This window comes from Sceloporus undulatus, chromosome 2, assembly GCF_019175285.1.
Source record: "Sceloporus undulatus isolate JIND9_A2432 ecotype Alabama chromosome 2, SceUnd_v1.1, whole genome shotgun sequence".
Lineage (NCBI taxonomy): Eukaryota > Metazoa > Chordata > Lepidosauria > Squamata > Phrynosomatidae > Sceloporus > Sceloporus undulatus.
The window spans coordinates 241168974-241195333 of NC_056523.1; the positions used below are offsets into that span (position 1 = coordinate 241168974).

The 26360-nt window shown below is 38.8% G+C and overlaps 1 protein-coding gene across 3 annotated transcripts in view; it reads left to right on the forward strand.

Annotated features, from left to right (window-relative positions):
• The window catches only part of RFX3 (regulatory factor X3), a 183611-nt gene that overhangs the window by 127243 nt on the left and 30008 nt on the right, over positions 1-26360 (forward strand). For all 3 annotated transcript variants that reach the window (XM_042453967.1, XM_042453969.1, XM_042453968.1), the window contains 4 exons: positions 10691-10872; positions 12984-13103; positions 19815-19933; positions 25246-25358. In XM_042453967.1, the coding sequence (XP_042309901.1) occupies positions 10691-10872; positions 12984-13103; positions 19815-19933; positions 25246-25358 (534 nt within the window). The remainder of the gene's footprint in view (positions 1-10690; positions 10873-12983; positions 13104-19814; positions 19934-25245; positions 25359-26360) is intronic.

The window sequence follows — 26360 nt, forward strand, 5'->3', positions numbered from 1 at the left end:
AGCATCCAAGCACTATTGCTATTGTAGTAGATGAATCAAATCCAGCCCAGTTGAAGTAGTCATGCCCCATTGGTTATAGTGGATGTTTAGTTAGTCTACTGGAACCACACCCAGGTCATAATGAATAAATCTCATAGAGTTGGGTCCATCCTTTTCCCAACAAGTGGAATGAATCACTCTGCATGGTGAAAAGGGGGGGAGTGAATTTTGCTGCCCCCCCTTGACAGCCTCCAGTACCACTTCAGATTCTCAAATACTGTACTCAGAAGCAGATATTTGAGGGGCATAGTAACTGTAGGGAGAGAGGAAATTGGCAAAGTTTACTTCCTCTCCCATTCTACCAGTAGGAATGCTCTGCTTGATCAGAAACTTGTGGATAAATGGAGCTTTTACTTATATAAGAGACAAATACTGGATCCCAAGCCTATTCTAAGCATAACTAAGTCTGGTCGAAGCTATAAAAAATAAACTACTGTAATGAATTAAGCAGTTCAGTCAAAATCAGTACAAACCACAATGAATATAAAGGAAGGCCAGAGGTACAGAAAAGTGCACACATGCTTGCAGCATTGGAACCATGAAAACAAAAAACCTGTTTATTTCCAGGAGAAATTCATTGCAGGACTATTCTCATTTATGGAGTGATCTAGGCTATCCACATTACTGCACTACACTTGTATTCCACTTTTACTGCTCTGGCTGCCTCTTGTTGCACTGTGAGGCTTTTGTAGTTCAGTGAGGCCTAAGAGCTCTCTGGCTGAGAATTCTAAATGGCCCTCCTTAAACTGCAAATCCCAAAATGCAATAGGAGGCAGCCAGAGCAGTTATAATGGAATAGCAGCACTATAAGTGCATAGTGCAGTAATCTAGTATGTTTTGGAAAATGCCCAAACCACTGAGTATTGTGTCATAGTAATGTTCTTAGGAGACATCTAAGGAGAGGAAGGGGCTCAGTTCAGGCTTGTAGTTCCTCTTAAATCCCAAACCCTATTGTATACTTTGTAGGTCCACTGTGTGAGCATGGGTGTGCATGTGCTTGTGTCTAATGTACAGTAAGTCCCGTTTTCCTACCCAATGCTTCTTGAGTCCTTGTTCCATGTGTCATCCCTGCTTGAAAGCTGTAAATAATGGTTGTTCATCATGCCATGTCATCATTCTTAAACCACAAAGCAGTAGCTATATCCAATAGTGTCGTTCTACCTATAGAATAGCCACTGCTTCCTCATGTTTTATCTCCTCCTTGCTCCCATCCATGTGTGCCCATAATCTGCTCTACAGTGTGGGGAGATCCTCTGGATCCAGTTGGGGTGTGTACGGTGGAGAGGAGAGGAGGTAGAAGTCCCATTGTGTGAGCAGAAGTCTCTAGCATAATTTTGGATTGAGCCTATGCCATACGTGGGCTTATTATAGGTGGCTTTCAGCATACACTAAAGCCGCCTGCCATTAAAAGCATTGGCGTGTGCGCCCATGGCGCACATACACAGCTGTGCAGCAAGCCCAAGCCCCATTCTATCCAATGGGGCTTGAGCATATACATTTTTTGCTGAAACGGATCCCCTGTGTAAAGTGCGAGAGGACTGTATTTATCAGGGGAATTAAAAGACAGTTGTCATGAAATTTTGAAATAAATGAAACTATGGGCGGGCGGGGGGGAAGTACAGACAGGCAGGAAAAACTGGCTTGAAGCAGCTTTTTCTGAAGCTGGATTGAGTCTTGCCAAACACACTGCTAGCCCTGAAACCAGCCCCAATGCGGATGAACCATCCACACTGGGCAGATAAAACGCGACTTCGAGCCACAATGCTTGCTCCCTTAAATTTTTTTCACTTCCATTCTGTGCCTGCATATGATCGCAGAGACACAGGAACAATGCTACAAAGGCCATGTTCCCACCCACATCCATATGACCCTATGTATCATCTCAGTGATGCCATTCATGTCAGTACCAGGAGCTAACCGATATCATGGATGCCATGTCAGCAGTGTGGCCTGCACTGGCACTAGCCCTGCAATCCATGGGCAAAGTGCTCAGCGCTACACTGTTCCATTATGCCCAACACAGAGAAATGCAGACGGTGCACAGAGCTAATGATGCACAGGTGCACAAGAGCAAGGAGAAAATGGCGCTGGAATTTGAGAGGGAGTCAAGCTGGGAAGTAAAAGTCAAATTTATCATTTTCAACTGACGTAACATCTGGTAGGTGAACTTTCAGCATCCTTTTATTCATATGGCGCATGCTTTGCTTCTCATTATATAGCTACACCTCTTAAAATGCATCCTTGAGACGATTTATTCACACAAGCAAATATGAACCTTTTTAGCTTAAGAAGCATCTTTCTAGTCAGTGCATTCAGATGTACCTGCAAAGTTGCACATTTTCCAGAAGGGAGTGGATAAAACCAGTTTCTTTTTCATCCCGCTTTTCCTCCCGTAAATCACATTCTGTCTGGATTCAATCCCACTTCGAGACATGCTTTGTCTAAATGCCCCACCTCCAAGTGGGATTGAATCCAGCTTGTTTTGACTGCCTGTCCCCCCCCCCCCCCCCCCACCCCTGTAAAAATAACTTTAGGACAGAGATAGTGATAAGCATAACTATTGAAAATTTAAAATTACATTTCTAATGATTAAAAAATTGGAAATGTTATCCCAACAACCTTAGTACAAATCCATTCACAATTTAAACAAACAATAGCATTTTTTAATGTATTTATGAATCTCTTGAACTTTATATTATTGGGTATTTTTCTATATTTCTTTTTTTCAAAGGATTAAGGTTGCATAAAATAATTTCAGTATACTTCAGGTATTGCTATGCTTTCTCTTATAGGAAAGCCTGGCCAGCTATGTTATTAAAAAGCAAGAACTATATAAAGTTCAGTTTTATTTTTTCACTGGCCTTTTCAATAGATGCTTCTCAAACAATATTAACTTTTCCTCATAAAGAATCTAGTGGTCCAAAGCTGAAAATCCTAGCTTTATGTGGACATTTCCTCAAAGAAAAATAAAGCAGGGGGTGCAGCTGAAACACCTAAGATAAAAAGCAACTTGATTAATTTGAAATATTTATTCTCCCTTATTTTTAGGTGTTTTTCAAAGGGAAATATTTAAAATTTAGTTACATAAATACTACAGAGTTTTCACTTATATTGTTTTTGGTTTTGTTGTTGTTTTGTTGTTTTTATTGTTTACCTACTCCATAATCTTGTTATTTTCTAAGTCTTTTTAAATTATATGTTGTACAGAAACATTTTACCATTGCAGCTAATATCAGCTGTAATTTTTATTTAAAAATCAACAAAAAATAACAGCAAAAAATTATTGGCCTAGATTATGATTACTTTGTTTGCTCAGGTCATCTTTAGATAAGGCTATCTTTGTGTGTGTGTCACACACACACACACACACACTGCCATGGAAAATAGGGGGTAGAGAGGCTGAATGTTCTATTATGATTTATATACTCAATAAGAGAATAGTCATGTGCTTGGTAATTTCTCTTTACCTTTAACTGCTGTGTAACATTTCTTATCAAATTTAAGTTCCGTAATATATTATATCACTGATGAATATGGATTCTTTCCTCCCTTCTCCGATGTTAAAACAATTTCTAATCCTGCAGCAGTCACTTACCCATTAAAAGATTTTAATGTTGTAAACTTTTATTGTTACCCAAATATAAGAACAGCAAAACTAATGCACAGTTCATTGTGATTTTTATTTGGTTTTTATCCTCTCTGGTCCCAGAAGGACCTCTGTTCAAATTGGATTGCCTTACTGATATGTGTGTAAGTGTGATCCACATAGGGTTGCCATAAGTGAGGACCTCCAAACCGGGACAAATGTAGGACAAATGCAGGACAACATTTTCAAATGTAGGACACATTTTATAAAAATGGAGGACACGCCAAAAAATTGAGGCTTTTTTTTTTTTGAAATGTTAATATAAATGCATGTTTCTTAGGCATGATCAAAATGGAGGACATTTTGACATTATTCCTAGACAGATCACGGAAATGTACTTTCCTTTCTGGCCAGCCCCCTCCCCCAATTCCAAACAGCACATTTGAGCATTGAACATGGCTTTATTTTAACATTGCCTCTTGCATATTTCAGAGGCTTATTCCACAACCAAACCCTTTGGTCAAGGGACTTTGGTTTTTCTTCATTTTGACTTGTTTTGTCTGTATTCCTCCCCACTAAATAAAGGAGACATGAAATGGAGTTAATGGGTACAAGTTGTTAAACAAAAAATTCTTGTGAGACTCTGTAGGCAAGAAGTGCACCATCTTAAGAACTGCATTAAGCACACTTAGGCTGCTGCCACACTGCTTTCACTCTCATCACTCCATCCTATGGAATCCTGGGATTTGTAGTTTGTTGTGGTGCCAAGGCTGGGCTTTGAAATCTCAGGCATAAAAGAGGCAAAAGGCTTGGGCTGCATCTACACTGGAGAAATAATCTGGTTTGAGACCACTTTAACTGCTTCTGCTGAATGCTATGGAATTCTGGGAATGGTGGTTTGTTCCAGCACCACAGCAGAATGGCAGTTAACCCCTGGAAAGCTCTCTGACCAAGGTGACCAATGCCCTCACCCCAAAATGTAGGGCACCCAAGCAAAAATATGTAGGACATGGCCAAAAATAAAAGCTAAAAACACCCATGTAATTATAAATCCATGCTTCTTAGCCATGATCCAAATGGAGGACATGTCCTGGAAAAGGAGGAGGATGCCTGGTCACCTTGTCTCTGGTCCAAAATACACTGTAGAAATAAAACAATGCTGGGCTGAAATGCCCAGAGTTCCTCACCAAAGCTGCATCCACACTGAGGAAATAATCCAGTTTGAGAGTGACTTAACTGTCCTGGGTTAGTGCTGGGGAATGCTGGGAATTGTAGTCCACTGTGGCCCCAGAGCTATCTCTGACAGGGAGTCCCATAACTCTCCAAACTTAGTTGAACTGCAGTGCCCAGAATTCCTCCCCAGGTGCATCCACACTGAGGAAATGGTCCAGTTTGAGACTGCTCAGTGCTGGGGAATGCTGGGAATTGTAGTCTATTGTGGCCTCAGAGCCATCACTGACAGAGTAGTCTCAATGTCTCCCAAACACTAGCATTCCCAGGATTCCCTAGCACTGAGTTAAAGCAGTCTCAAAGTGGGTTATTATTCCTGCAGTGTGTGAGAGAGATATAAAAGCTAGGGACTGGATTCATTTGGAGGATCTCTGTGTCCAAAACACACTGCTTGGACTGCCAGGGCTCAGTGCTATGGAATCCTGGGAATTGTAGTTTATTGTGGCACCAGAGCTCTCTGACAGAGAAGGCCAAATGCCTCACAGACACCAGAATTCCAGAGCATTGAGCTTTGGCAGTTAAAGGGGTCTCAAAGTGCAGAGGGAGGGGGGGGGGGAGAGAAAAGCCAGGGAGAGTGAATGAGAAGCTGGAGGAGGAGGAGGAGGGAGGGAGCCAAGGGAAGTGGCCAGGACCATCAGCCTCCTCTCTTCCACTGAAGACTGCTGGCAAGAGGCTCTGCCCCCGCCTCCTCTGTGGACCATTCAGCTTCCTTTTGTCAAAAGAGCTCTGGTGCCACAAGAAACTACAATTCCCAGAATCCCATAGCACTGAGCCATGGATGTTTAAGGGGGGGTCAAACTATTTCTTCATCCTTTTGCTACCCTAAAGCCCTTCCTATTTACAAGCAAGGCAAAATCTCTTCCTTCCAAGCCATTGAAAACCAACCCAAGGGGAGGAGGGCTGACTGCTTCTTTCCCATTGGTCAGCTTCGGGAGAAATTTGCATATTACAAGGAAAGGCATTTAGGGCCTCAAAAACGACCCTGTGATAAAGAATTACAACAATACTGACCTGGTAGACATTTAAAAGATGAGGCATTTAGGCTCCCAGTGAAACAGGAACTATTGGTGGCCTTTTTTTTCTTTGCTCACTGTAACCTGGAAGGTCAGGCCTTTTGCAAGACATATATACCAAGTGGGCTGGCAATAGCTCTGAGTGGCAGATGTCTTTAAGACCTGCTCTCTAGGCTAAGCTAGGCAGGGAGGCGGGGAGGGTGGCATACAGCCATGGGGAGGGCTGGAGCTGCCTTCAGGGCCTTGCTGGGGGGGAGGTCCCGGGGGAGGGGCTAAACCGGGGCAGGACCGTGTGGCCCCGCCCCAAACTGGGAAAGTCCCGCCCCCAGGCGGGATATGGCAAGCCTAGATCCACACCACATTTAAACCTCTTTATAAAACAGAAAAATGTTGATATTGGGATTTAATGAAGATGGTACATATTTCATATATGAGATGTCAGCCCTAAGTTTGATGAAACTGGATCACCATTCTTAGAGTCTTAAACAGTCCATGCTGTGCTGTTCTGTGCTCATCTCAGTCTCCCCTAGTCCTTTTTGCATGCAGTTAACCAGTTTTGTCTGAGAGGTGAAAGAATGCAGTGAGAAATTGGGTTAGAGGGGTTGACAAGTTTGTTACATTCTTATGTATGTTTGCTTATTAATAGCAATGTCTGGCTAAAAGTTCAGCCCAAAATATATTGGAATGACTCATCACTTGAAATTTAATTGGAACATCATATCTTAATAGCAAAATCTTACAATTAGCTGTGAAAAACATGATATACAATGTCAGTGACTTATTTCTTGAAGTGGATTGTAAATAGGGATGCTTGTTCATGTTCTCTCCTTGTTGTGGCTTCTTTGTTACATTCTTGTACATCCCTTACACCTGCCTAGCCATCATGACCATGGTGAGAGATTATGGCAGAAGTAGTCTAACATCATTTAAAAACCCACAGGTTGAAAACCACTGGCTTAAAACATTCTTATTTTCATTTTATAACCAAAACCAAGGGGTGTTCCTCCCCCATGAAATAAATATTGATTTTCTTTTTATGTCTGTCAACAGCACCTAGAAAGTTAATTTCTGTCAAAAGTAAATTTTATCAGCCAAATGCATTTAAAATTAATTGAAATAAGTTATAATACATGGTAGGGTTACATTTATAATTTAATTGGGAAATATGTGTGGCTTCTGTACTTGCTATTCAGTATTTCCCTTTGGGATAAATAGCAATTGCATATCTACTCTAATCCATCCTGGTTGATTATAATGAGTTGAGTGGAAAATTTGAAGTTATGATATTCTTGGTTTCTTTAGATATGCTTATTTCAGTTCATTAGTGAAGGAAATAAGTGTTCTTTATACACCAAGGTAAAGGTTACCATTTCCCCTGATGTGTTGTCATCGTTTTTACATTCCTAATGTAAATAACTAATTTAAAAGACATTTGTGAATATGATATTTGGAAATGATTTTGTGTATGTGAGCTAAAATAATATCATATTGTATATTGTTTCATATGCTTTAATGTAGCAGCAAAAGCAAGCTATATTTCAAATTACTCCTGAGTTCCTAAGCATTTTCTATTTTGATATTTTGCACAACAGTAATATAGTGTATGTAGTTAAAGTGTTTGAAGTATTTTATATTCATCATCCCAGTAGCCAGTACAGCAAGAGTGTGAAAAGATACCCCCAGGCCATTTGTAGTTTCTCAGGCTTCAGCACACACACACCCCAAATATTATTTTTCTTTAAAAGTTTTCTACCCCCAAATGCCCCCTGTGCCGTGCAACCTGGCCACATTTTGGGACTTCCAGGGGCCATTTGAGGCCTGGAAGAGGCCTTCTTTAACACAGGCAATTCCTATTGGAAAAATGTCGTTCCTGGGCCACAAATGGCATGAGGATCCAAAACATGGCAAAATGCCTCCCCACATACTTCCTAGGGGTATTGGGATATTTTGGTGCAAAAAGGTTTTTTTTTTAAATTGCAAGCTGGAGGATAATACAACTCCACAAGACCCCTGGGATGGGGAGCAATTCAGTAGTTGTCCATCTCTGCTTTATATCAATGCAACAATAACTCAAGACCATATTATTTTCAGATGAATTGTCATTATTGCTAATGTTATTGAAATTATAGGTGATATTCCTTGGAGGTAGAAGTAAAGTGTGCCTCAGGCGCCAGGATTTTTGACAACGCTGAGCTGGCTGTCTAATCATGATTCCCCCACCCAGAAGTTGGGGAGTTGTTTACATACTATATACAGTATGCTCTTAAATATTAAATCCAACATTTCTGCTCACTGGGTAGGCATAATACTGTTTTGAGATTAGGGAACCCTGCAAGGTTTTTCAAGAAAAAATTAGTAGATAGCAATGCAATATTGGTCAATAACTTTAACAGAGTTTTTCTCTGTTTTCTCTATATTTCAAATAGGGTGGGGTTCTAAATGTACATAGTAGTGGCTGTTCCAAGACCACTCAGTGAATTTATTTCTTCCTCTTTCACTGCTGATTCTATTAGGAAATGCTTCATCGTAACTCCTACATTCTGTTTGTTATCACTGGTAACACATTTATTTAACAAGTTTCCATTTCACACTAGAGTAACATGAATATGACCTTAAAATTCATAGTTCTTGGTAGTGCCTAGTTGTAAATATAGTATTTCAGTATTTGTACAACAGCTATGCTTTATATTACAGTATGACTAACTGCACCTTTCCTTTTTTCTGTCTTATTGTGCAGAGGGCTTATCAAACCCAATAAATACATTCTGCAGTTCTTAACACTTGAAGTAGTCAGTCTGATGTTATTTATGCAACTGTTCAAGTATATTCTGTTTTTGAAAAATACTGCAAGGTTGTTTCATATGAAGTTCCCATAATTCTTCATCACTGGTTATGCTGGCAAGGGTTGATGGGATTAATAAACAACAACAACAAAAGAAAAAGCCCTCAGGAGCCCTGCTTGCCCACAGCTAATATGAAATAACCGTGTTGTTTAACATAGTGAAATGGTTGTTTAATAAGGTTGTTTAATTAGACTTTGCATTTAGGCCTATTGATGAGGAATTCCACACAGATTTGCAGAAAGTTGAAAAACAATTTTGAAATGTAGCAAGTAGAGAAAAGCTATTTCTTATCAAACTCTTTTGCTTAATATCTTATATGTTTCCATAAAAAGGCTTCATTCAGATGTGTGTGCTTTACTTTCTAGATGTTTTCTTTCATTAGAACTGTAATAGAGGCTAAAGTGGGTTGATTTTATGGAATTTATTATTATTATTATTATTATTATTATTATTATTTACTCACCTGTATAATGAAGCTTCCCAGTGGATAGTATGTCTGCCAGAAGAATTCAGTAGTTGAAGAGGATGTTCTACACTGAACACTGTGAATCTTTACTCATTGGCAATTCATTCCAAAAACTTTCCAATATGATAAAGAAATAAAATTAATATTTAGTAGAGATGAAAACCATTTCAGTGTTCAAAAATATTCTGCAGTAAAAAATATAGATATTTAGATAGTTTAAAGGGTATAATAAAATAAAAACAATAATTGAATGTTTTGCTCCTCTCTTGATATGTCTACTTTGGTATACAGTGGTACCTCGGGATACGAAATACCCAGGTTACGAATTTTTCAGGATACGAATAAATCCCATAGGGATTTATTGTTTCGGGTTACGAAAGTTTTTTCGGGTTACGAAAAAACTCCGGCGCTGTTTTAAATGGAGCCGCGGCAGAGCCGCGGCTTTTTTCCCCATTAGCACCTATGGGTTTTCGGCTTACGAAGGCTTTTCGGGTTACGAACGGTGACGCGGAACGAATTATTTTCGTAACCCGAGGCACCACTGTATTACCTCTTAACATAGGACCATTGATGTTCATGTAAATGTTTATTACATTGCTTCACATTTGAAGTACACATAAAATAGCTAAAGTAAATACAGTTTCACAGGCCGAAACTTGGTTTTCAGTGAAATTTAATACTGTATATCATTTTCCTTGTCACTGGTAAGGGTGGAATTTGATCCATAATTTTCAGCTATTATAAAAAAAACTGCAATAATCTTGAACTTAGCAGTCCATATGATAGAAAAGCATGTAGCAATGCAGCACTTCATAAGAACAGTTTCCTTTTTGTGTGTTACTTCAGTATTGCACATAGGGGCAGAACAGACGGCCCCTGTGAAAGCCAGGTTTGGGCCATAGCAACTGCACGCCACAGCCCCAATCCGTTTTTTTGCCAGCCCAAAAAGAAGTGGCAAATTGCAGCTCCTATTTGCACCAGCAAAGAGCTGGCTTTTCGTGCGCTGTGATAGCTTTTTGGCACTTCTGCGGTATGTAAACACCATGCCGCCAGAGTATAGTGAAGCTGGCCCATGTGTGGACAGGCGGGCAGCATGACGCTGGCTTCTGGGTGGCTTCAGAGTGTGTGACATCAAAATGCTGCGCTTTAAAGATGCTTGAAAGTCAGCGCAAAAGGGCAGTCTGTTTCGCCCCTTTGTCTCTCAAATTCTAACAATTACCTTAGAGTCTATATTAATATATATGAAATTCCCTGTCGCCATTTGTGCAAATTATTTGATATTGCCTGAGGTCCCAAGTGTGAGTGCTGGCATTTCCTTATATTTTAAGGCTATTTTTAGGTGAAGTGGTGCATTTAACGTATCTATGGAAAATTACCAGAGGGAGGCAAGGTTGTGGATATCAAATATTAAATATTGTTTTAGGTTTGCATTGTTTCATCTCTAATAAAATAATCTTTCATTTTTTAAAGAGCTCTCTTGACTTCATTTTTCTTTGTTCCCAAATTGATATAGCTCCAGTGGCTTTTAGACAACTATGAAACAGCAGAAGGAGTTAGTCTTCCCAGAAGTACCCTCTACAACCATTATTTGAGACATTGTCAGGAGCATAAATTGGACCCAGTTAATGCTGCTTCTTTTGGAAAACTAATAAGGTCAATTTTCATGGGCCTAAGGACCAGAAGATTGGGAACAAGGTTAGTGTAAAGAAACAAAGTTTTTGATTAATGAGAATGAGAATTTCTTGCCCCTCCAGTAGCAAACACGGTGTCTGTGAATCAAAACAAGACTACTGAGAAACAAATGGGAGGGGGGCATTTAAATGTTCAGAAAACTCCAAGACTTGCCAAAGTACACAAATATTTGTTGTTGGCGCCAAAATAAAACAACCCCCTATCTGAACTGGCAAAGGCTGACCAAGAAGGCCGTTTTAAGGCTGTGGTGGACAGCTCCATGTAAGTGTTAACCAGTATAAAGCAGCTGTCAAAAAGCAAATTCTATGCTAGGGATCATTAAGAAAAGAATGAAAGATAAAAATTATTTTAATATGTACTGTATATCGAAATCCATAGTGAGCCAATATGGTGTAGTGGCATGACTATTGGACTATGACTTTGGAGATAAGGGTTCAAAACCCAGCTCAGCCACAGAAACTCACTGGGTGACCTTGAGCAAGTCGCAGTCTCCCAGCCTCAGGAAGGCAAGCCCAAACCCTCTTGTTTAACAAATCTTGTTTAAGAAAATCCTGTGATAAGATTGCCATAAGTCAGAAATGACGTGAAGGCACACAACAACAACAAATGCCTGGCATGGTGGCATGGGCCCATTTTAAATAGTGTGCATATCTTATCTACTGTGCAGAAAATTCTGACTGCCATATTTAAGAAAGGATGCTGCAGATCCCGAAGAAGTGAAGATCTGAGCAACCAAAATTATCAAAGTGCTAGACCAACTCTCCAGTGTGGGAAGGTTTCAGTGTTCCGTGTTTATTCATTTGGAAAACGACAAATAACAGGGGGCATGATAACAAGGTTTATACAATTATTCATCGGTGGCGATAGAATTTGTTCTCCCTCTTTCAAGTAGAGTTGTGAGGTAAAATAAGGGGCAGGACTCTTACACCTTTAATGGTTTTGTAGATGAAGGGATTTCAGCAGATATTGCATGCATGAGAAGCAACACTTGCTGAAATTCCCTCTTCTGCATAACTGTTAAAGATACAAGAACCCTGCCTCTTATTTTGCTTGGTGTTGCAAGTTGTTAGAACCCAGGATCATCCAATGAAGATGAATGGTGAAATATGTAGGAGAACTTCACATGTTAATTCCTAAAACTTCACACCATAAGATTCCATGGTAACAAACAATTTGAATAGGTTGAAAGCAGGTATTAGACAATTCTTGGAGGACTAGGCTATCAATGGCTGTATAGTATTTCCAGAATCAGAGGGAGCATGCTTCTGAATACCAGTTGTTGGAGAACAGCAGTGAGAGTGGGCTATTTAATACTCTCATATCCAGCTTGTGTTTCTTATATGCATCTGACTGGTTATAGTGGAACACAACAAGCTGGACCAGATACATCTTTGGATTGTTCTACCTTTGTTAGATAGAGGTTCTTTACATCAAGGACACAGATTCTCCTTGAAATATTTTTTTATACAGATTTTTTAAATACAGTTTTTATACACTAATGTGGTAGTAGACATGATCAATTCCCCTCCTTTTTAGAATTATTTTAATTTGCATATTTTTAAAAAAGTTTCTGTGTGTTGGTAGACATGATAAATTCTCCTCCTTTTTAGAATTATTTTAATTTGCAGTGTTTTAAAAAAGCTTCTGTGAAGAGGTTGATGTGGTAATTTTTTATAAAATATTTGCAGTTGTAACTAGCTGAATATCAGATTCAGATATCATTTCCTTTAGATGGAATTAATGCCATTAGATCTGTCCATATTTACATAGCCCACAGCAATGGGGTGGGGAGATCAATCAAAGCATATTTAATGCTTATCATTAGCTTCCATCAGTAACCTTCCAAAGTTTTCTCACTTCTCCCATAATTTTCCTAACATTTGTAAGGTAACCAGTAACATTTTTTTTTCTCAACAGGTAAAAATGGAATTACTGAAAAGTGATTTTTTATTACTAGTACTAGGAGGTATCATTCTGGAAACAACTTTAATACTATGAAACAGGATTTTGATTTAAAAACTATGAAATTTCAAGAACAACTGAAAACTGTCCAGGAGCATCACGTATTCACAATAAATTTCTTATTTTTAATATTTGTGTTTTTTCCCTCAAAGGGGGAACTCCAAATATCATTACTATGGGATACGTGTCAAGCCAGACTCTCCTCTTAATCGGTTACAAGAAGACATGCAATATATGGCTATGAGACAGCAACCCATGCAGCAGAAACAAAGGTAGAGTATTGCCAGTTGATCCTACCATTTTGTATTTAACATCTTTTACACTTTCCTGCTCTTTAGTGGTGAGTGGATAGCTAGGGACAAGATATATAATTTTCAGTATATAACCAATACAGGCGTTCTCCACTTGTTTGACAGACTACAGACCAAGGTACGATCGAAAAGCAAAAATCGTAAGAATATGGAACCTATAGTGCCCTAGCCTGTCAAATAAGTGGGTGACAGTTGTATTCAATACACCCAGAAGCGCTCATAGTATTTCTTGCCATAGAAAATGAAATTCATGGGGTCACCATAAGTCAGCACACTTGCAGACACAGACACACTCCGTAACATGACCCAAATAGATGCTTCCCATGGGTCTTTCATTTAATTGAAACACTTCCATCTGGAGAGACTTACTGTATTGCCATAATATTATGTCATCATATAATAACAAATTGTGTGCTTTCAAAAATATGAAAAATATAGTAGGTCTTCAGTATCCCCAGAGGTTTAGTTACAGGACCTTCTGTGGATATCAGAAACTATGGATGCTGAAGTCAGTATTTAAAATCTAAAATTGCTCTACCCTTGCTCTTTGCCTTCCCACCATGAAGATTCCACTAGCTTTTAAACCTCTCCCTCTCTCCCATCCCACCACACAGTTTTCACCAGATTTTCAATTCCTGTATCTCCCTTATCACCACAAAGCCTTCACCAGATTTTAAACCTCTAGATCTCTCCCTTCTCATCATGAAGCTTTAACCAACTTTTAAACCCCTGGAATTCTCCTTTCCCACCACCTTGCAGCTGCAGCCTTTGCTACTGCCTTGGAGTCTCAGTTCTTGGCCTTCCTGCAGTTGATCACGAGTTTAAAAAAACAAAAATAAAACTATACTGAACCTACAGAGAGCTCACCTTTTGTCTTTCCATATACTTCTCACCTTTGAAGTCATCAGAAGTATTCATCTAAATAGGGACACATGATTTGGCCTTTAGTTAAAGTCATTTTAAATGAAGGTGGTGATGGAATTAATTGCGGCTGCCTGCAGTTTGTGTGTGTGTGTGTGTGTTTCCTCTCCGCCATGGCGGGCTTTAAGACACTCCAGCGGTGTATGTCTGGCTAGCCAGGCGGCTTGAATCTGGCTTCCGGGTGGCTTGGGGGAGTGCGTCATGTGTACACCACACTCCCAAGCCAGCTGGAATCCAGCTTTTTATGCTGGTCTGTTCCAGTTGTTGCTTAAGATTGACTGTATTTATGAAAAAATGTACTTAGCCAAACCTTGGTTTGCACTCACTATCTGAAGTCATATTAATTACAATTATATGGCAGAGATTTCACAAACAGCAGATAAGGTTAACAGCATCCAAAATCCACAAAAGAGATATCTTTATTGGGACAACCAAAATGTACACAATATATTTTGCCAGCTTTCGAAGTTCCACTGGCTTCTTGATCAGAAGTGTTAAAAATCATACAGGAGAAAGAAAAATATGACAATGTTTGTCACAGCCCTACAGTTTGTCAATATTTTCTTGTATGATTTTTAAAAAATTTTCTGATGAAGAAGCCAGTGGAACTTTGAGAGCTTGCAACATGTATTTTGTTCATTTTGCTTGTTCCAATAAAGTCATCACTGTTTTGTGGATTTTGGGTGTTATTATACTTTTCTATATAGCCAACATGGCTACCCCGGATATGTTTAGAAAATAAAGTTGTAAACTTGTCTCTGGATCGTTACCATTTTTATCCTATACATAGATGAGCTATGCTTTCACTAAGTATTATTCTATTTTTTTAAAAAATCGATTATCTGTTAAATTCTGTTGATGTTCAATCAGAAGTATTTTCATTCCAGAAACCTAGTCCAGATGGCTAAAAAACACTATGGTGCGTTTTTCAATGTAAGTTAAAGCTGCAGGGGGAGGCTCCAGAAAACTTTATACTACCATAAACATATATTGGATTTAGACCTGTCAAAAGTCTGAATGCTGGAAAAAACACAAGTGTAACCATATATGTATACAGCATGACTTAAACTTACCGTAATTTTGTAAAACTGTTGCAAACTTCTGGTTACACTTCCTTGAGATAAAGCTTTGTAAATATAGTTGGACCTCCGTATTCATGGGGAATTCATTCCGGACCCCCACAGATATGAAAATCCATGCGTACTCAAGTCTCATTAAAAGTAATTTCTATGTAGGGTGTGCGCACCCCCTAGCATGTTCATGTGCACATGCCACCATTAATCAAAGTGGGGCCTTGCCCTCTGCAAATGGCAGGTCTGCTGATAAGGAGGGGGGGGGACTGTATATAGAAGAACATTGCTCTTTATAAGTGGGCTCACTGGTTTGAGCCCAAAATTTCTATTTCAGTTCATTTGGTGGAGTAGTAGATGAAGATGCCTGATTATTAATTTAGATCCTCATCCAGATATCTGTGCATTTCTTCTCCTTCTGCAGTGAATAAATGTGTCAATAACTGTAAATAGTTCATTGATGTGAATAGTTACCTCAGTTTCTTGAGCTCTGAACATTAGGAAAAAATGTTATTTACTGTATATACTCGACTGTAAGTCGACCTCATGTATAAGTCGATGGCAGGTTTTGGGCCCAAAATTATGGATTTTGATAAGACCCATGTATAAGTCAAGGATGAAACTTAGCAGCCTGTAACAAAGGATGTAAAGGATGAAGCAAAGGGAAATGATGCCAAAGAACATACAAAATTCCAGCAGGCATAACTGTTTGTGCTCACCCTTGATGGTTGAGATAGTACCAAGAAGGGATTAAGCTCTCTTCTTTCACCAGGGAATGGTTCCTATATATATATTAGAGTTAAAATTCTGTACTTACATTGACCTGTGGATAAGTCGACCCAGGTTTCTGGGGGAAAAATTTTGACTAAAATGTCTAGACTTATACATGAGTATATACATTACTCTTATTGCAGCATATTAATTCACCACACTCAGATGTAGAAAGAAATTCATATTTAACTATCGAGGTTAGATTGTGTAATTCATTCCATAATCATTAACAACTTCTGTATCTCCTTGCTTGTGGGATTAATAATTATTGAATGTATTTTTGTTCTGGGTTCCTCCCCCCTCCCTAAAAATGAAAGATATTTATGTGCTTTCATATGACTGTGAACAAATTCATATTATTCTTAAATAAATAATTATTGAGGAGATGTATATTCTCCTGAGTTCAGTTTCAGTGTGTGCCTTGACCAGGGATAACATCTGGAGTACTGACCTACCTTCCATCTTGTTAAAATGGGCAGATGTTCAGTCTCATGTGTGTTTTGTTTATTTTTGTTGGTAGAAGCCGGTAATACCCTCTCTCCCATTTATAGTTGTTTGCTTGCGAAGGACAGGTATACAAAGAAAAGAATGATTACTGCTAGCAGTATTTTCTTTATTATCCTAATTAAGGAAAAAGTATAGAATAAGCAGAAATTGCTTTTAAAACATATCCTTGGCTGGTATATGTTTTTAATGGTATGTGTAAGGTAAGACATCTTTATAGGAACATCATTCTATTTGAAAACTAGTCAGGCTTTATTTAGTTATGACTAAGGCCCAAAATAGACAGGCCAAAAAAAACCTTGGTGGGGCTATGCTGGTGTCGTCTGCATCAAGGTTGTACCAACCACACGTGCTCAGCCCTGATCCGAGCCACCACCGCAGTTTTGAACTAAGCGGGCAAAAAGAGCAGTATTTTATTGCTCCTTTTGGCCCGGTTCTTTTCCGATCACGTGGGTCTGGCATGATTTCCCACTGTTTCCGGGGCATGCGTTGTCTAAATGCTACGCTCCAAACATAATGGGAAACCACGTCATTTGGCCCATATTTTTCGGGCCTAACTTGTTCTGTAGGTTTCAGTGTGACTTAAAAGCCTTAACTAGCTTAGTCTGGATCCAGCCCAAAATATTTGGTGTTTATTTATAAAAGAGTAACACCAGGGTTTATCACCTATGCACATCTCTCCATTATGGTCTTGTGACTGTGTTGCTATGTTGTGTTCTTAAACACTCCAGTGGGGAGATATATACTCCTACAGAAACAGTAAAAGAACAGATAGGACTATGAGATAATGGGGTAAAGGACTAAACAACCAGAGTTTGTGGGAATGTATAGCGGGTGGAACTGAAAAAATCAATGACATTAATGAATTGGACAAAACTGAAGTTTAGATGTCTTTTTGAAATTATAGCTGCAGAAGAGCTCTGTTAAGATTAGAATAGCCAATATAGGGACCATATTGTTTGAACATCCTTTAAAAAGCTAGTTAGATGTAGCAATGTTTTTTATTTTTCTTCCACCATCACCAGAGGTAATATCTTCTGCATGAGAGACATATCTTCTTTTGCTTCATTGGAGAAAACAAACATAATTTCTTTAAATCCTTTCTTAACTACCCTGTAACTTGAAACTGCCATATTTATATTATATTATATTTATTATATTATTTAATGTATATCCTGCCTTTCTGCTAGTATAGGATCCAAGATGGTATACAGCCTTTAGAAACAAAGTGTAACTAAAAGACTCTACGTACAGAAGATAAAATACAATGAAACCAAACCTCTGTTTTAAAACACAAGTTAAAAGCCATTTTATAAACACATATAAAACGTAAAAATAAAATAACAAAATAAATAAAAATGCTCATTGGTTCCCTTCAGCAGTTTCTAAGAAGCTTCACTTGAATAAAACATATTAAATGTCAAACTTTTCCTTATTCTAACATCTTTAATAGTTATAGAAATTTAAAACTCTTATGAAATAGTCCATATAAGGACTTTTTATAATTATGTAGAGAACTGTTATTATTTTAATAACTTCTAGTTGTTCAGCTGCTATACTACTGACATAATAAAAAAAATGTATACTGCACCTTTAGCATCTTAATTTTCAAGACTTCAATAAATGTTGGCAAACGTTCTTTTGTGGCCTATCTGCAAGCAATAGTGCTACAATTTAATTATTCACTTAAATCTGTCCAAATTAAAATCATAGTGAATCAACATTGTTTTCTTGGCCACTGTACTTTTTAAATTTTGTTTGTTTGTTTGTTTGTTTGCAAAATATCTGTTACTAAAATTAACTTTATGCATGCTGATGCTGCCATCACTTTTTGTATTGTGCTTTTCTCCCCCAGCATCCAGAGTATTTGCTAATATAAAATGTAGGGAAGAGACTATAAAAATTTTGGCATACAACTGTACATAATTGAGTTGGCTAATCATTATTAACTTTACATGATTAAGTGGTACTGAAACCAGTTTTTCTTACACTCTGAAAATTCTTCACTATGACAAACAATTATAGCATTAAAACAATTTTTATACTACTTCAGAGCTGATATTGTTGATATCATAGTCAGGACCTGAGTTACATTAGGCCTACCTTATCAACAGGCTAGCTGCCTGAAGATTGAATGCCCATGGATCATCACACCCTATTTTATCAGTTTGTGCTTTGTGTATGCCAGATGTGCTTCTGGAGCCATACACACATCACTTCTCTTGAATAAAATGCAGTGCAACTATCCACATTTTTCCCATCTGTAGGAGGGCTTAGAACTGAACCTCCGCAGATGGGAAGGGACAACTGTATGGACTAGATTTTCTTTATTTTTCAAGACGCTATATGTTAGAGGGGATGTGGTGACTTAATGGTTAAGATATCAGTTCTGACAACCAAAAAATTGAAAAGTTGGCAGTTCGAGGCCCAAGTGCTGCATGATGAGAGTGAGCTCCTGTCACTAGTCCCAGCTTCTGACAACCTAGCAGTTCGAAAGCATGCAGAATGTAAGTAGATAAACAGGTACCACTTCTGTGGTACATTAACAGAATTCGATGCAGACATGCTGGCCACATGGCCACTGGAGTTGTCCTCGGATAACGATGGCTCTTTGGTTTAGTAATGGAGATGACCACCACCCCCTACACTTGGTTACAACTAGACATTCATGTCAAGAGACTACCTTTACCTTTATAAAGTAGAGAACACTAAAAATTTACTGTACTGTGCTTTTGATGATGTTTTGAAGTGACTGACATGTGCTATTTCAGTAGGTGCAGAAATCTGAGCCAATTCACCTTTTACCAAGACCATTTGCTTTTCATATAGCAGGGATAGGAACCATGTGCCCACAGTGTCATTTTTAAGCTCTTGTGCTCACCAAAGGGGGAAAAATTCCCATTTAAGTAGCAGTCCGCCCTCGAGTGGAAGAGTCATATCCCAACGGATATGCCACACCAAACTCACACACTTTGAAAGTTACCACCTGGTCACTTTCTCCTTTATTGGGTGTGGTAGGAGGCTGTCTTAACCTCTGGAGAGTCATTGGGCTGGATTACTGATTATTGTAATAGAGTGTAGTATTAAAAGAATGCCACACCAGTTGTAATCGTCATGGCTACACAAAGCTATATGTGGTGACTCTTCCCAGATTTAATTTGTAGATAAAGAAAATGATGTTGGACAATTGAGGAAAACTGTAAAGGAAATGAGTTCTGACTGGGGGGCTGAGAAAAGCTATCTTGCTATTCCAAATCTTATGGAGTTTGCTACAAAAGATGCCAAAGACAACATCTCTCACTATTTGACACTAAAAAATACAGAATATCTAATAAATTTGAAAGGTTTCAGAGAAATGGAGAAAAAAGATATAATGTTGTCTTATGTTATGTCTACCATATTTTAGGTACAAGCCTATGCAGAAAGTGGATGGAGTCGCAGATGGTTTCACAAGTGGTCAACAGACAGGCACATCTGTTGAACAAACTGTAATTGCCCAAAGTCAACACCATCAACAGTTTTTGGGTATGTCAGAAGTATGTTGCCCAAGAGTCCAAAGAAAAAGAGTTAGTATAGTCTTTGGCTAAGAAATGAAATAATTGTATTTAATGAGGCTGTTCCAGAGTAATTTATTGTGAATTGTACTATTTATGTGGTATTTGATACAAATATTAGTTTCTACTATTTGTATTGTGGTTAACTGAAACTGCCATTCTTACTTAAAACAAACAACAACAAAAAATCAAGTTGACCCTATCTACCATTAGCCAGGCTTTAGCAGGAATTATTAAATAACACTCCAGTTTGATAAAAATGCATTGTCCAGTGAACATCTAACTCTGACATTTATTTAATTTTGCCATTTGCTCTCAAAATATTTTGATGGTTAAACTGACATATCTTTTTATTCAGAGAATGCTGCTTGAACAAGACAGATACCTTGGTTTAATAGACTATTATCTTATCCTTACCATGACTTTTTAACCTAATCTTATTCAAGAAATAGTTAAAATTTACCCAGATCTAGTGTTACTTGAGCTCATGTCTAATGGAATTCATCCTGTACACCAGCATTCTTAGTTGGAGACATTCTTGCACTTGGTTGTTAAGCAAGATGCTATTTTGAATCTTTCAGTTATTCCACAGCATGTTGGTTTGCATCTTCCTGTACCAGCTAAATCACTTGAGTCAAAACTCAACAGTGAAAGAAAGAAAAAGCACTCCAGTGAGAAAAACTGCAGCCATCCTTCAGTCTCAAAGGATCAGTTGAATCCTGATCTTTCCACCAATGCTGGTGTCGAGGCCTCTGGAGCTTTTCCACAAGTGTGGCCACATACCCCTGAAGCAGAAGATTCACAACAATCCTCTGTTGGGGTGAAAGTGATTCAACCTGCTGAGGAAAATGTTTTTGAGTGTGAGGTCCTAGAGTCTTCCTTATTCCTGAGAGTTACAATCTCTCCTTCTCCAGTCTGCACACACCAGTCTGGTGTGTGATTGTTTTGAGGCTGTTTCCTGCCATACCATCTTCACTGCATCAACATTCACATTGTTCTCAATTCCAATTAACTTCAGCATCAGATTCGGCAGCTCATATGTCTTCATGACCCAGATCCTGTTCCAGATGGCACCATTGGTCTCAGTATTCTCAGTAGAAATGCCATCAATTGCACAGGCATCATGGCTATCACAGCACAAGGCACTGTAAGTCAACTTCGATTCAGCTTATGATAGTCATTACTGGTAGAACTATGGTTACCACTATGAGAACTAGGTCCACCTGCAATACTGTGTCGGTGTTGAAAACACTTCTCTGCTCTTTTCTCTGACTGGCAGTCTGTTCAACACACTGGACATGCCTTACACAAAATATTCTCAATGATACAGCAAGAACCTGTAGTATCTAGATACTTACCTGTACAGGAAATTCCAAGATGGTTCCCTGAGACAGGCCAACTTTCAGCTACTGCCATTTCAATTCAAATTGAAGTTCCTGCCATATCTTGGGTATTTCCACATCTCACCTCAATTAATACAAGTTCCAATTCTGGGTGTGCTTTGGATTTGGTAATCTTTCTGATAAAGTAATCCCTCCCAGTTTCATTGGAGACACTAGATTATTTCTCCTACTGATGATGTCAGAGCCTTCATCGACTAGATGATGAGAATGGTGAAGTCACTACCACAGTTCAATGACCTGCTTTTTCACCTCTTTCAGATTCATTCTAATGTACCTGCTACCATACCTTGTCCAAGTCATCCATAAATCCTGGGTAACCCCCTCATCCATACCCTCCACGTCCACCAAGATGGAAGCCCCTTTATAGGGTTCAAGAGTAGAATATGATTTGGCTTGCTCAACATTCAAAGCCAAATTCCATCATTGTGGATGCATCCCAGTCCCAGATGTCTCAAAGATTCTACTTGATGCCAGCCGGTAACGAGGGGAAGAAATTGGATTCAGTGGATAGGAGGTTCTACTCATCTGCTGCTCTCATTTGCAAGATTCAAATTACCTGGACTACATACATGCATACTACCAGCTTCTCTAGGAGAAGCTGACCTGATCTGTCAGTAAATTTGGGGATGAAGATAGAAGAGTAGCTTCATTGCTCCAGTTCAAAGCTCATAAGTTGGCTGGACAGCAGATAATGACCTCTTGCCATGTAGCAGACCGTGGTGGTGAAGCTTTGGCCTGAGCCATGGCCCCCCATAGCCATATTTAGCTTCAATCTTCAGTGCTTTCTAAGCAAGCACAGCCAGTGAAAATCCTGTTTGATGATGATCTGTTCAATGCAGAAACAGGTGCAAAATTGGAACAAAATTGGTCCTCAACCCTGACATTACATGTTGGGCCAAGGTGGTATTGGCTTTCCATATCAACCAGGACATTGTTCTCCCAGTTTTCCTGCAGAATTCTACTTCAGACTTTGAGAGACATTCAGACTGTATCAGTGTGTAGATAGATGGCTTTAGCCTTTTTTGTTGAAAGGACTGCAGTTTTTCATGTCTCATAAAGACTATTTGTGTGTTGCTCTTTGGTGAAGAAAGGACTGCCTGTTTTGTTGTAGGATTTCTGAGGGAGTGAGTAGTGTTGGCTATCAATCTAGTGTATGAACTGGCTCAAAAGGTTGCTCCAGCTCAAATTCAAGCCCATTCCACACAGGCTATGTTGCTTTCCTGGCTTGTGTGCCACTCGAGTACATTTGCAGAGTCGCTACCTACTGCAGCTCATGACCTGCATAATTCATTACAGAATAGACTCAAAGTCTTGGCTGATACTGCTTATGAGAAAGCTGTACTTCATTTCAATATATTTTGAACATACTGTATTGAAGTTTTACTTCTGTACTGATGCTTGTAGGTCTTTCTATCCCTTGAAACTGCTTCTATACCATTGTTGCTTATATTGTTATTGCCTTGAATAGGTAGGGGTTTTATGTTCATGGTTTGATGTCCTGCATCATTTCACAATGCATTGCATTAATGTTCAGCAAACCTTTGACTTGTTTGCAATGACACTCTTGCCTCCCATTTGTGTAGCTTGCTGTGAGTCACAGAGTCCACAAAGAAAAAGAACAGGGTGCATACCTGTAATGCTAGTTCTTTGAGTGGTCATCTGTGAACTCACACAACCCCACCCATCCTCCCTTTATCATGTCCTGCCTGTCCTATGGATTTCTGCATTGGCATCCATGGTACTGGAAGTTCCAGTGGGAAGGTCCTTATATAGGGGTACTGGAGGTAGGTGGGGCTACTGGCAAAACATTTGTGTAATACTTTAGATGGTTCTGAATTATGCACTATGCATGCACAGGATAACCTGTTTGTGTGAGTTTACAGATGACCATTCAGAAAACTACAGTTATAGGTATGCAACCTGTCTTCTTTCATTTCAGGCAGTTCAGAGTCAATAAAGAAATTTGGGGATTACAGGGGGATAGAGGGGAAATAGATTATGAATATGTTGGCCCAAAAAAGGTTGGCAAGGGGAGGAGTAATGTAGTCCTGTGCATTGGTGTCATGCCTTTGTCAGGGAATTTAAACCAAACAGGTAGCTGAATTAGAATATCTGGATGTCTCTGAGTGTGGCAGAAGACCTATACAAGGCTGGATGGTATCTTTCCCATTGGCTTTCTCAAAAAAACAACAACCAAGTAAAGCAGTAAGAATTTGGCGTCACAGTTTCTGATGTCGAACTATCGCTACATAAAATAATACCTTTTTGTGACATTTAGCATGCACAGAAATTAGTTGAATGAAGAGCAGTCTGATAGTTTCTGTTGAGGTTATGGGGGATCCTTGCTCTCTTTGACAATGCCAAAGTTTGGGAAGGGAAGTTGATGTAACTTATGCCCAGGAAGAAACTTCATCCAAAATAGGAAGTGACTACTAGTTTTTGGGGGAAATACTCCATGAGCCCCGAAACAGGGTGAGGGTAGTTGAAATCTGGCAAAAATTACTTCTGACAGTCCATAGAGAATTGTTTTAAAAAGTATGGTCCACAGGCTGAGAGCCATGATTCAAGGCTATCCAAAATCTGACTTCCATGTCACTTGCTTTTGGGGGAAAAAACTCTCTCCTGTATCCAGAGTCCAAAAAGGGTCAAAAACATGGCAAAATTGTCTTCCAAACCCTATAGGGTTTTCGGGGGGTTCCTGGGTGCGAACCAGCAATAGTAAAGCCATGACAGAAACCAGGAACAATTGATATATTAAAAATGTGTGTATATTCGCAGTTCTGATTACATTTTAATGTAGAAGCTTTAGAATTATACAGCACATGATACTGGAGAATAAATAGCAGGATGAAATATTCAAGGAAGTCTATTGATCATTTGGTTAAAAATTTAGAATCTGCATAAGTATTTGTTGTTTAGTAGAGACACAAGCAGAGACATTTTAGCAGAGGAAGCTTTGCATATGGGATGGGGAACCTCAAATGCAATGCACAGGAATAGAATGGGGGATCCCTGGCATGGCAGCTGTAAATGTGGAAGGGATCTTGGGCCTGTGAGCAGGAACCACAAAAAAAAGGCAAATGTAGTTTGAGGTTACACCACGGGAACCATAATTTCCCAGTCACAAGGTGTAAATAATTCTAATTGATTCTGCACTAGTGTGACCTTAAAAGTCTGGGTCTTCCATTTTTAGAAGCACATAGAGGCATTTGAATGGGTTTGGGGAAGAGTGAGTGATAAAGATAAATGGGGCTACAGAAATGAAGTCTATGAAGAAAGACTAAAGAAACTGTATATTTTTAGCCTGGAGAAGGAGAGATTTGATGGAAATATGACAGTTCTGTTCAAATACTTGCCGGTTTGTCACAAAAAAAGGCAGCAAAAATGGGTTTAAATTAAAGGAGGATAGATTTTAGTTGAACATTAGGAGAAATCATAGGAAAAGTTGAAGAAGTTCACCAAAGGGGTGTTAGTCTCTATCTATCTATCTATCTATCTATCTATCTGTAGCTCTAAAAGCAGAGACTGAACAGTTAACTGCTGGAAATGTAAATCTGGGTTTCCAGCAATGAGTAGAGGATTGGACTAGATGTACTACAAGACTCCTTCCATGCCTATATTTCCTATAAATAGAGCACATACCATACAGTAGATCTGGCTACTTTTACTTCAAATATTTAATTTAGAAATATAAAATGTTGATTCCTTTTTAATTGCACACTATTAAACTTATAATAAAAATGAATACCTTATTGGTTTTGCGTCCAACACTTTGACCTTTTGGGTATTTACTTCTTCATATCATTCAGCATTTTCCTAATTAAATTGTGATTGACACAGTCTACAATATCTTTCTTCCATTATGTTTCCATGGAAACAGATGCATCTCGGGCACTTCCAGAGTTTGGAGAAGTTGAAATCTCTTCTTTGCCAGATGGTACTACTTTTGAGGATATTAAGTCACTCCAGAGTCTCTATCGAGAGCACTGTGAGGTAAGGATGAGTGATTCTTTAAAGCAGGGCTTGGAAGTAATGTGGTACCTGTAACAGTGTTACCTGAGATATGTAACTGGGAGCATTAAATAGCACAATAGCATAAATGTTACTTTTCCTCATTTGTTTTTAGGGGCAAAAATGCTTTGAGGAAATCATTTTGTTGGGTTTTTTCTCCCTACATCTTTAGACATTTTCTTTTTGGATGGGTTTTAAAAAGAAAATTTTTATAAACAGTGAAAAACTAATGAGATATGCAACAAGTAGTGCACTGCACTTTTTGTAACATTAAAGGCAGCAAGTTATTTTGGAAGGCTTGACAACAAATAATATAAAAATAATTATCCCAACGAGAGATGAAACTTTTTGACATACAATAACCTCTTTGTTTGAATCATAAGAATATGGAAAAAGTAGAAGAGGAATGTTTTCCCGAATTAGAATTTTTCAAAAAAAAGGGGAAAAAAAGAAAAAAGATGGCAGTAGCAAAGCAAGTAAGAGTCAAATTATTAAAACAATATAAAATACGTATGTAGGAAAAAGAATAGAATTTTGATTATGAACTGAAGGAATCTTTTTAGGGTATAGAGGGAAATTTGAGTAAGGTAATTTAATTAATTTGAAAGATAAAGATCCCAATGTCAGGGAAACTAAGGAAGTTTCTTCTTCGTGGTCTCTGCGAATCATACAAATGGGTTTCACTGCGCCTGCGCAGTGCTGCTCGGAACCTTCTGGAATCACTGGGCAAAGTTTACTTTGCAACATATAGAAACTTTTTGGCGGTAACTCCACCCACCCGTTATAAGGCCCATGTCTTCCTGCTGTTCTCCCCAGTTCCTTTTTTCCGCCGCGCTAGCTGCTTCTAGGAACTTTCGCTCGCTCTAGCTTGTTACGGAATCACTTTCACTAGACCTCGGACTGTTTTTGACCACTCTCTTTCTCCCGCCCCGGTAACTTCGGACTTCTTCGGCTTGTTTTTTGACTTCGCTTTTGACTCTCCCT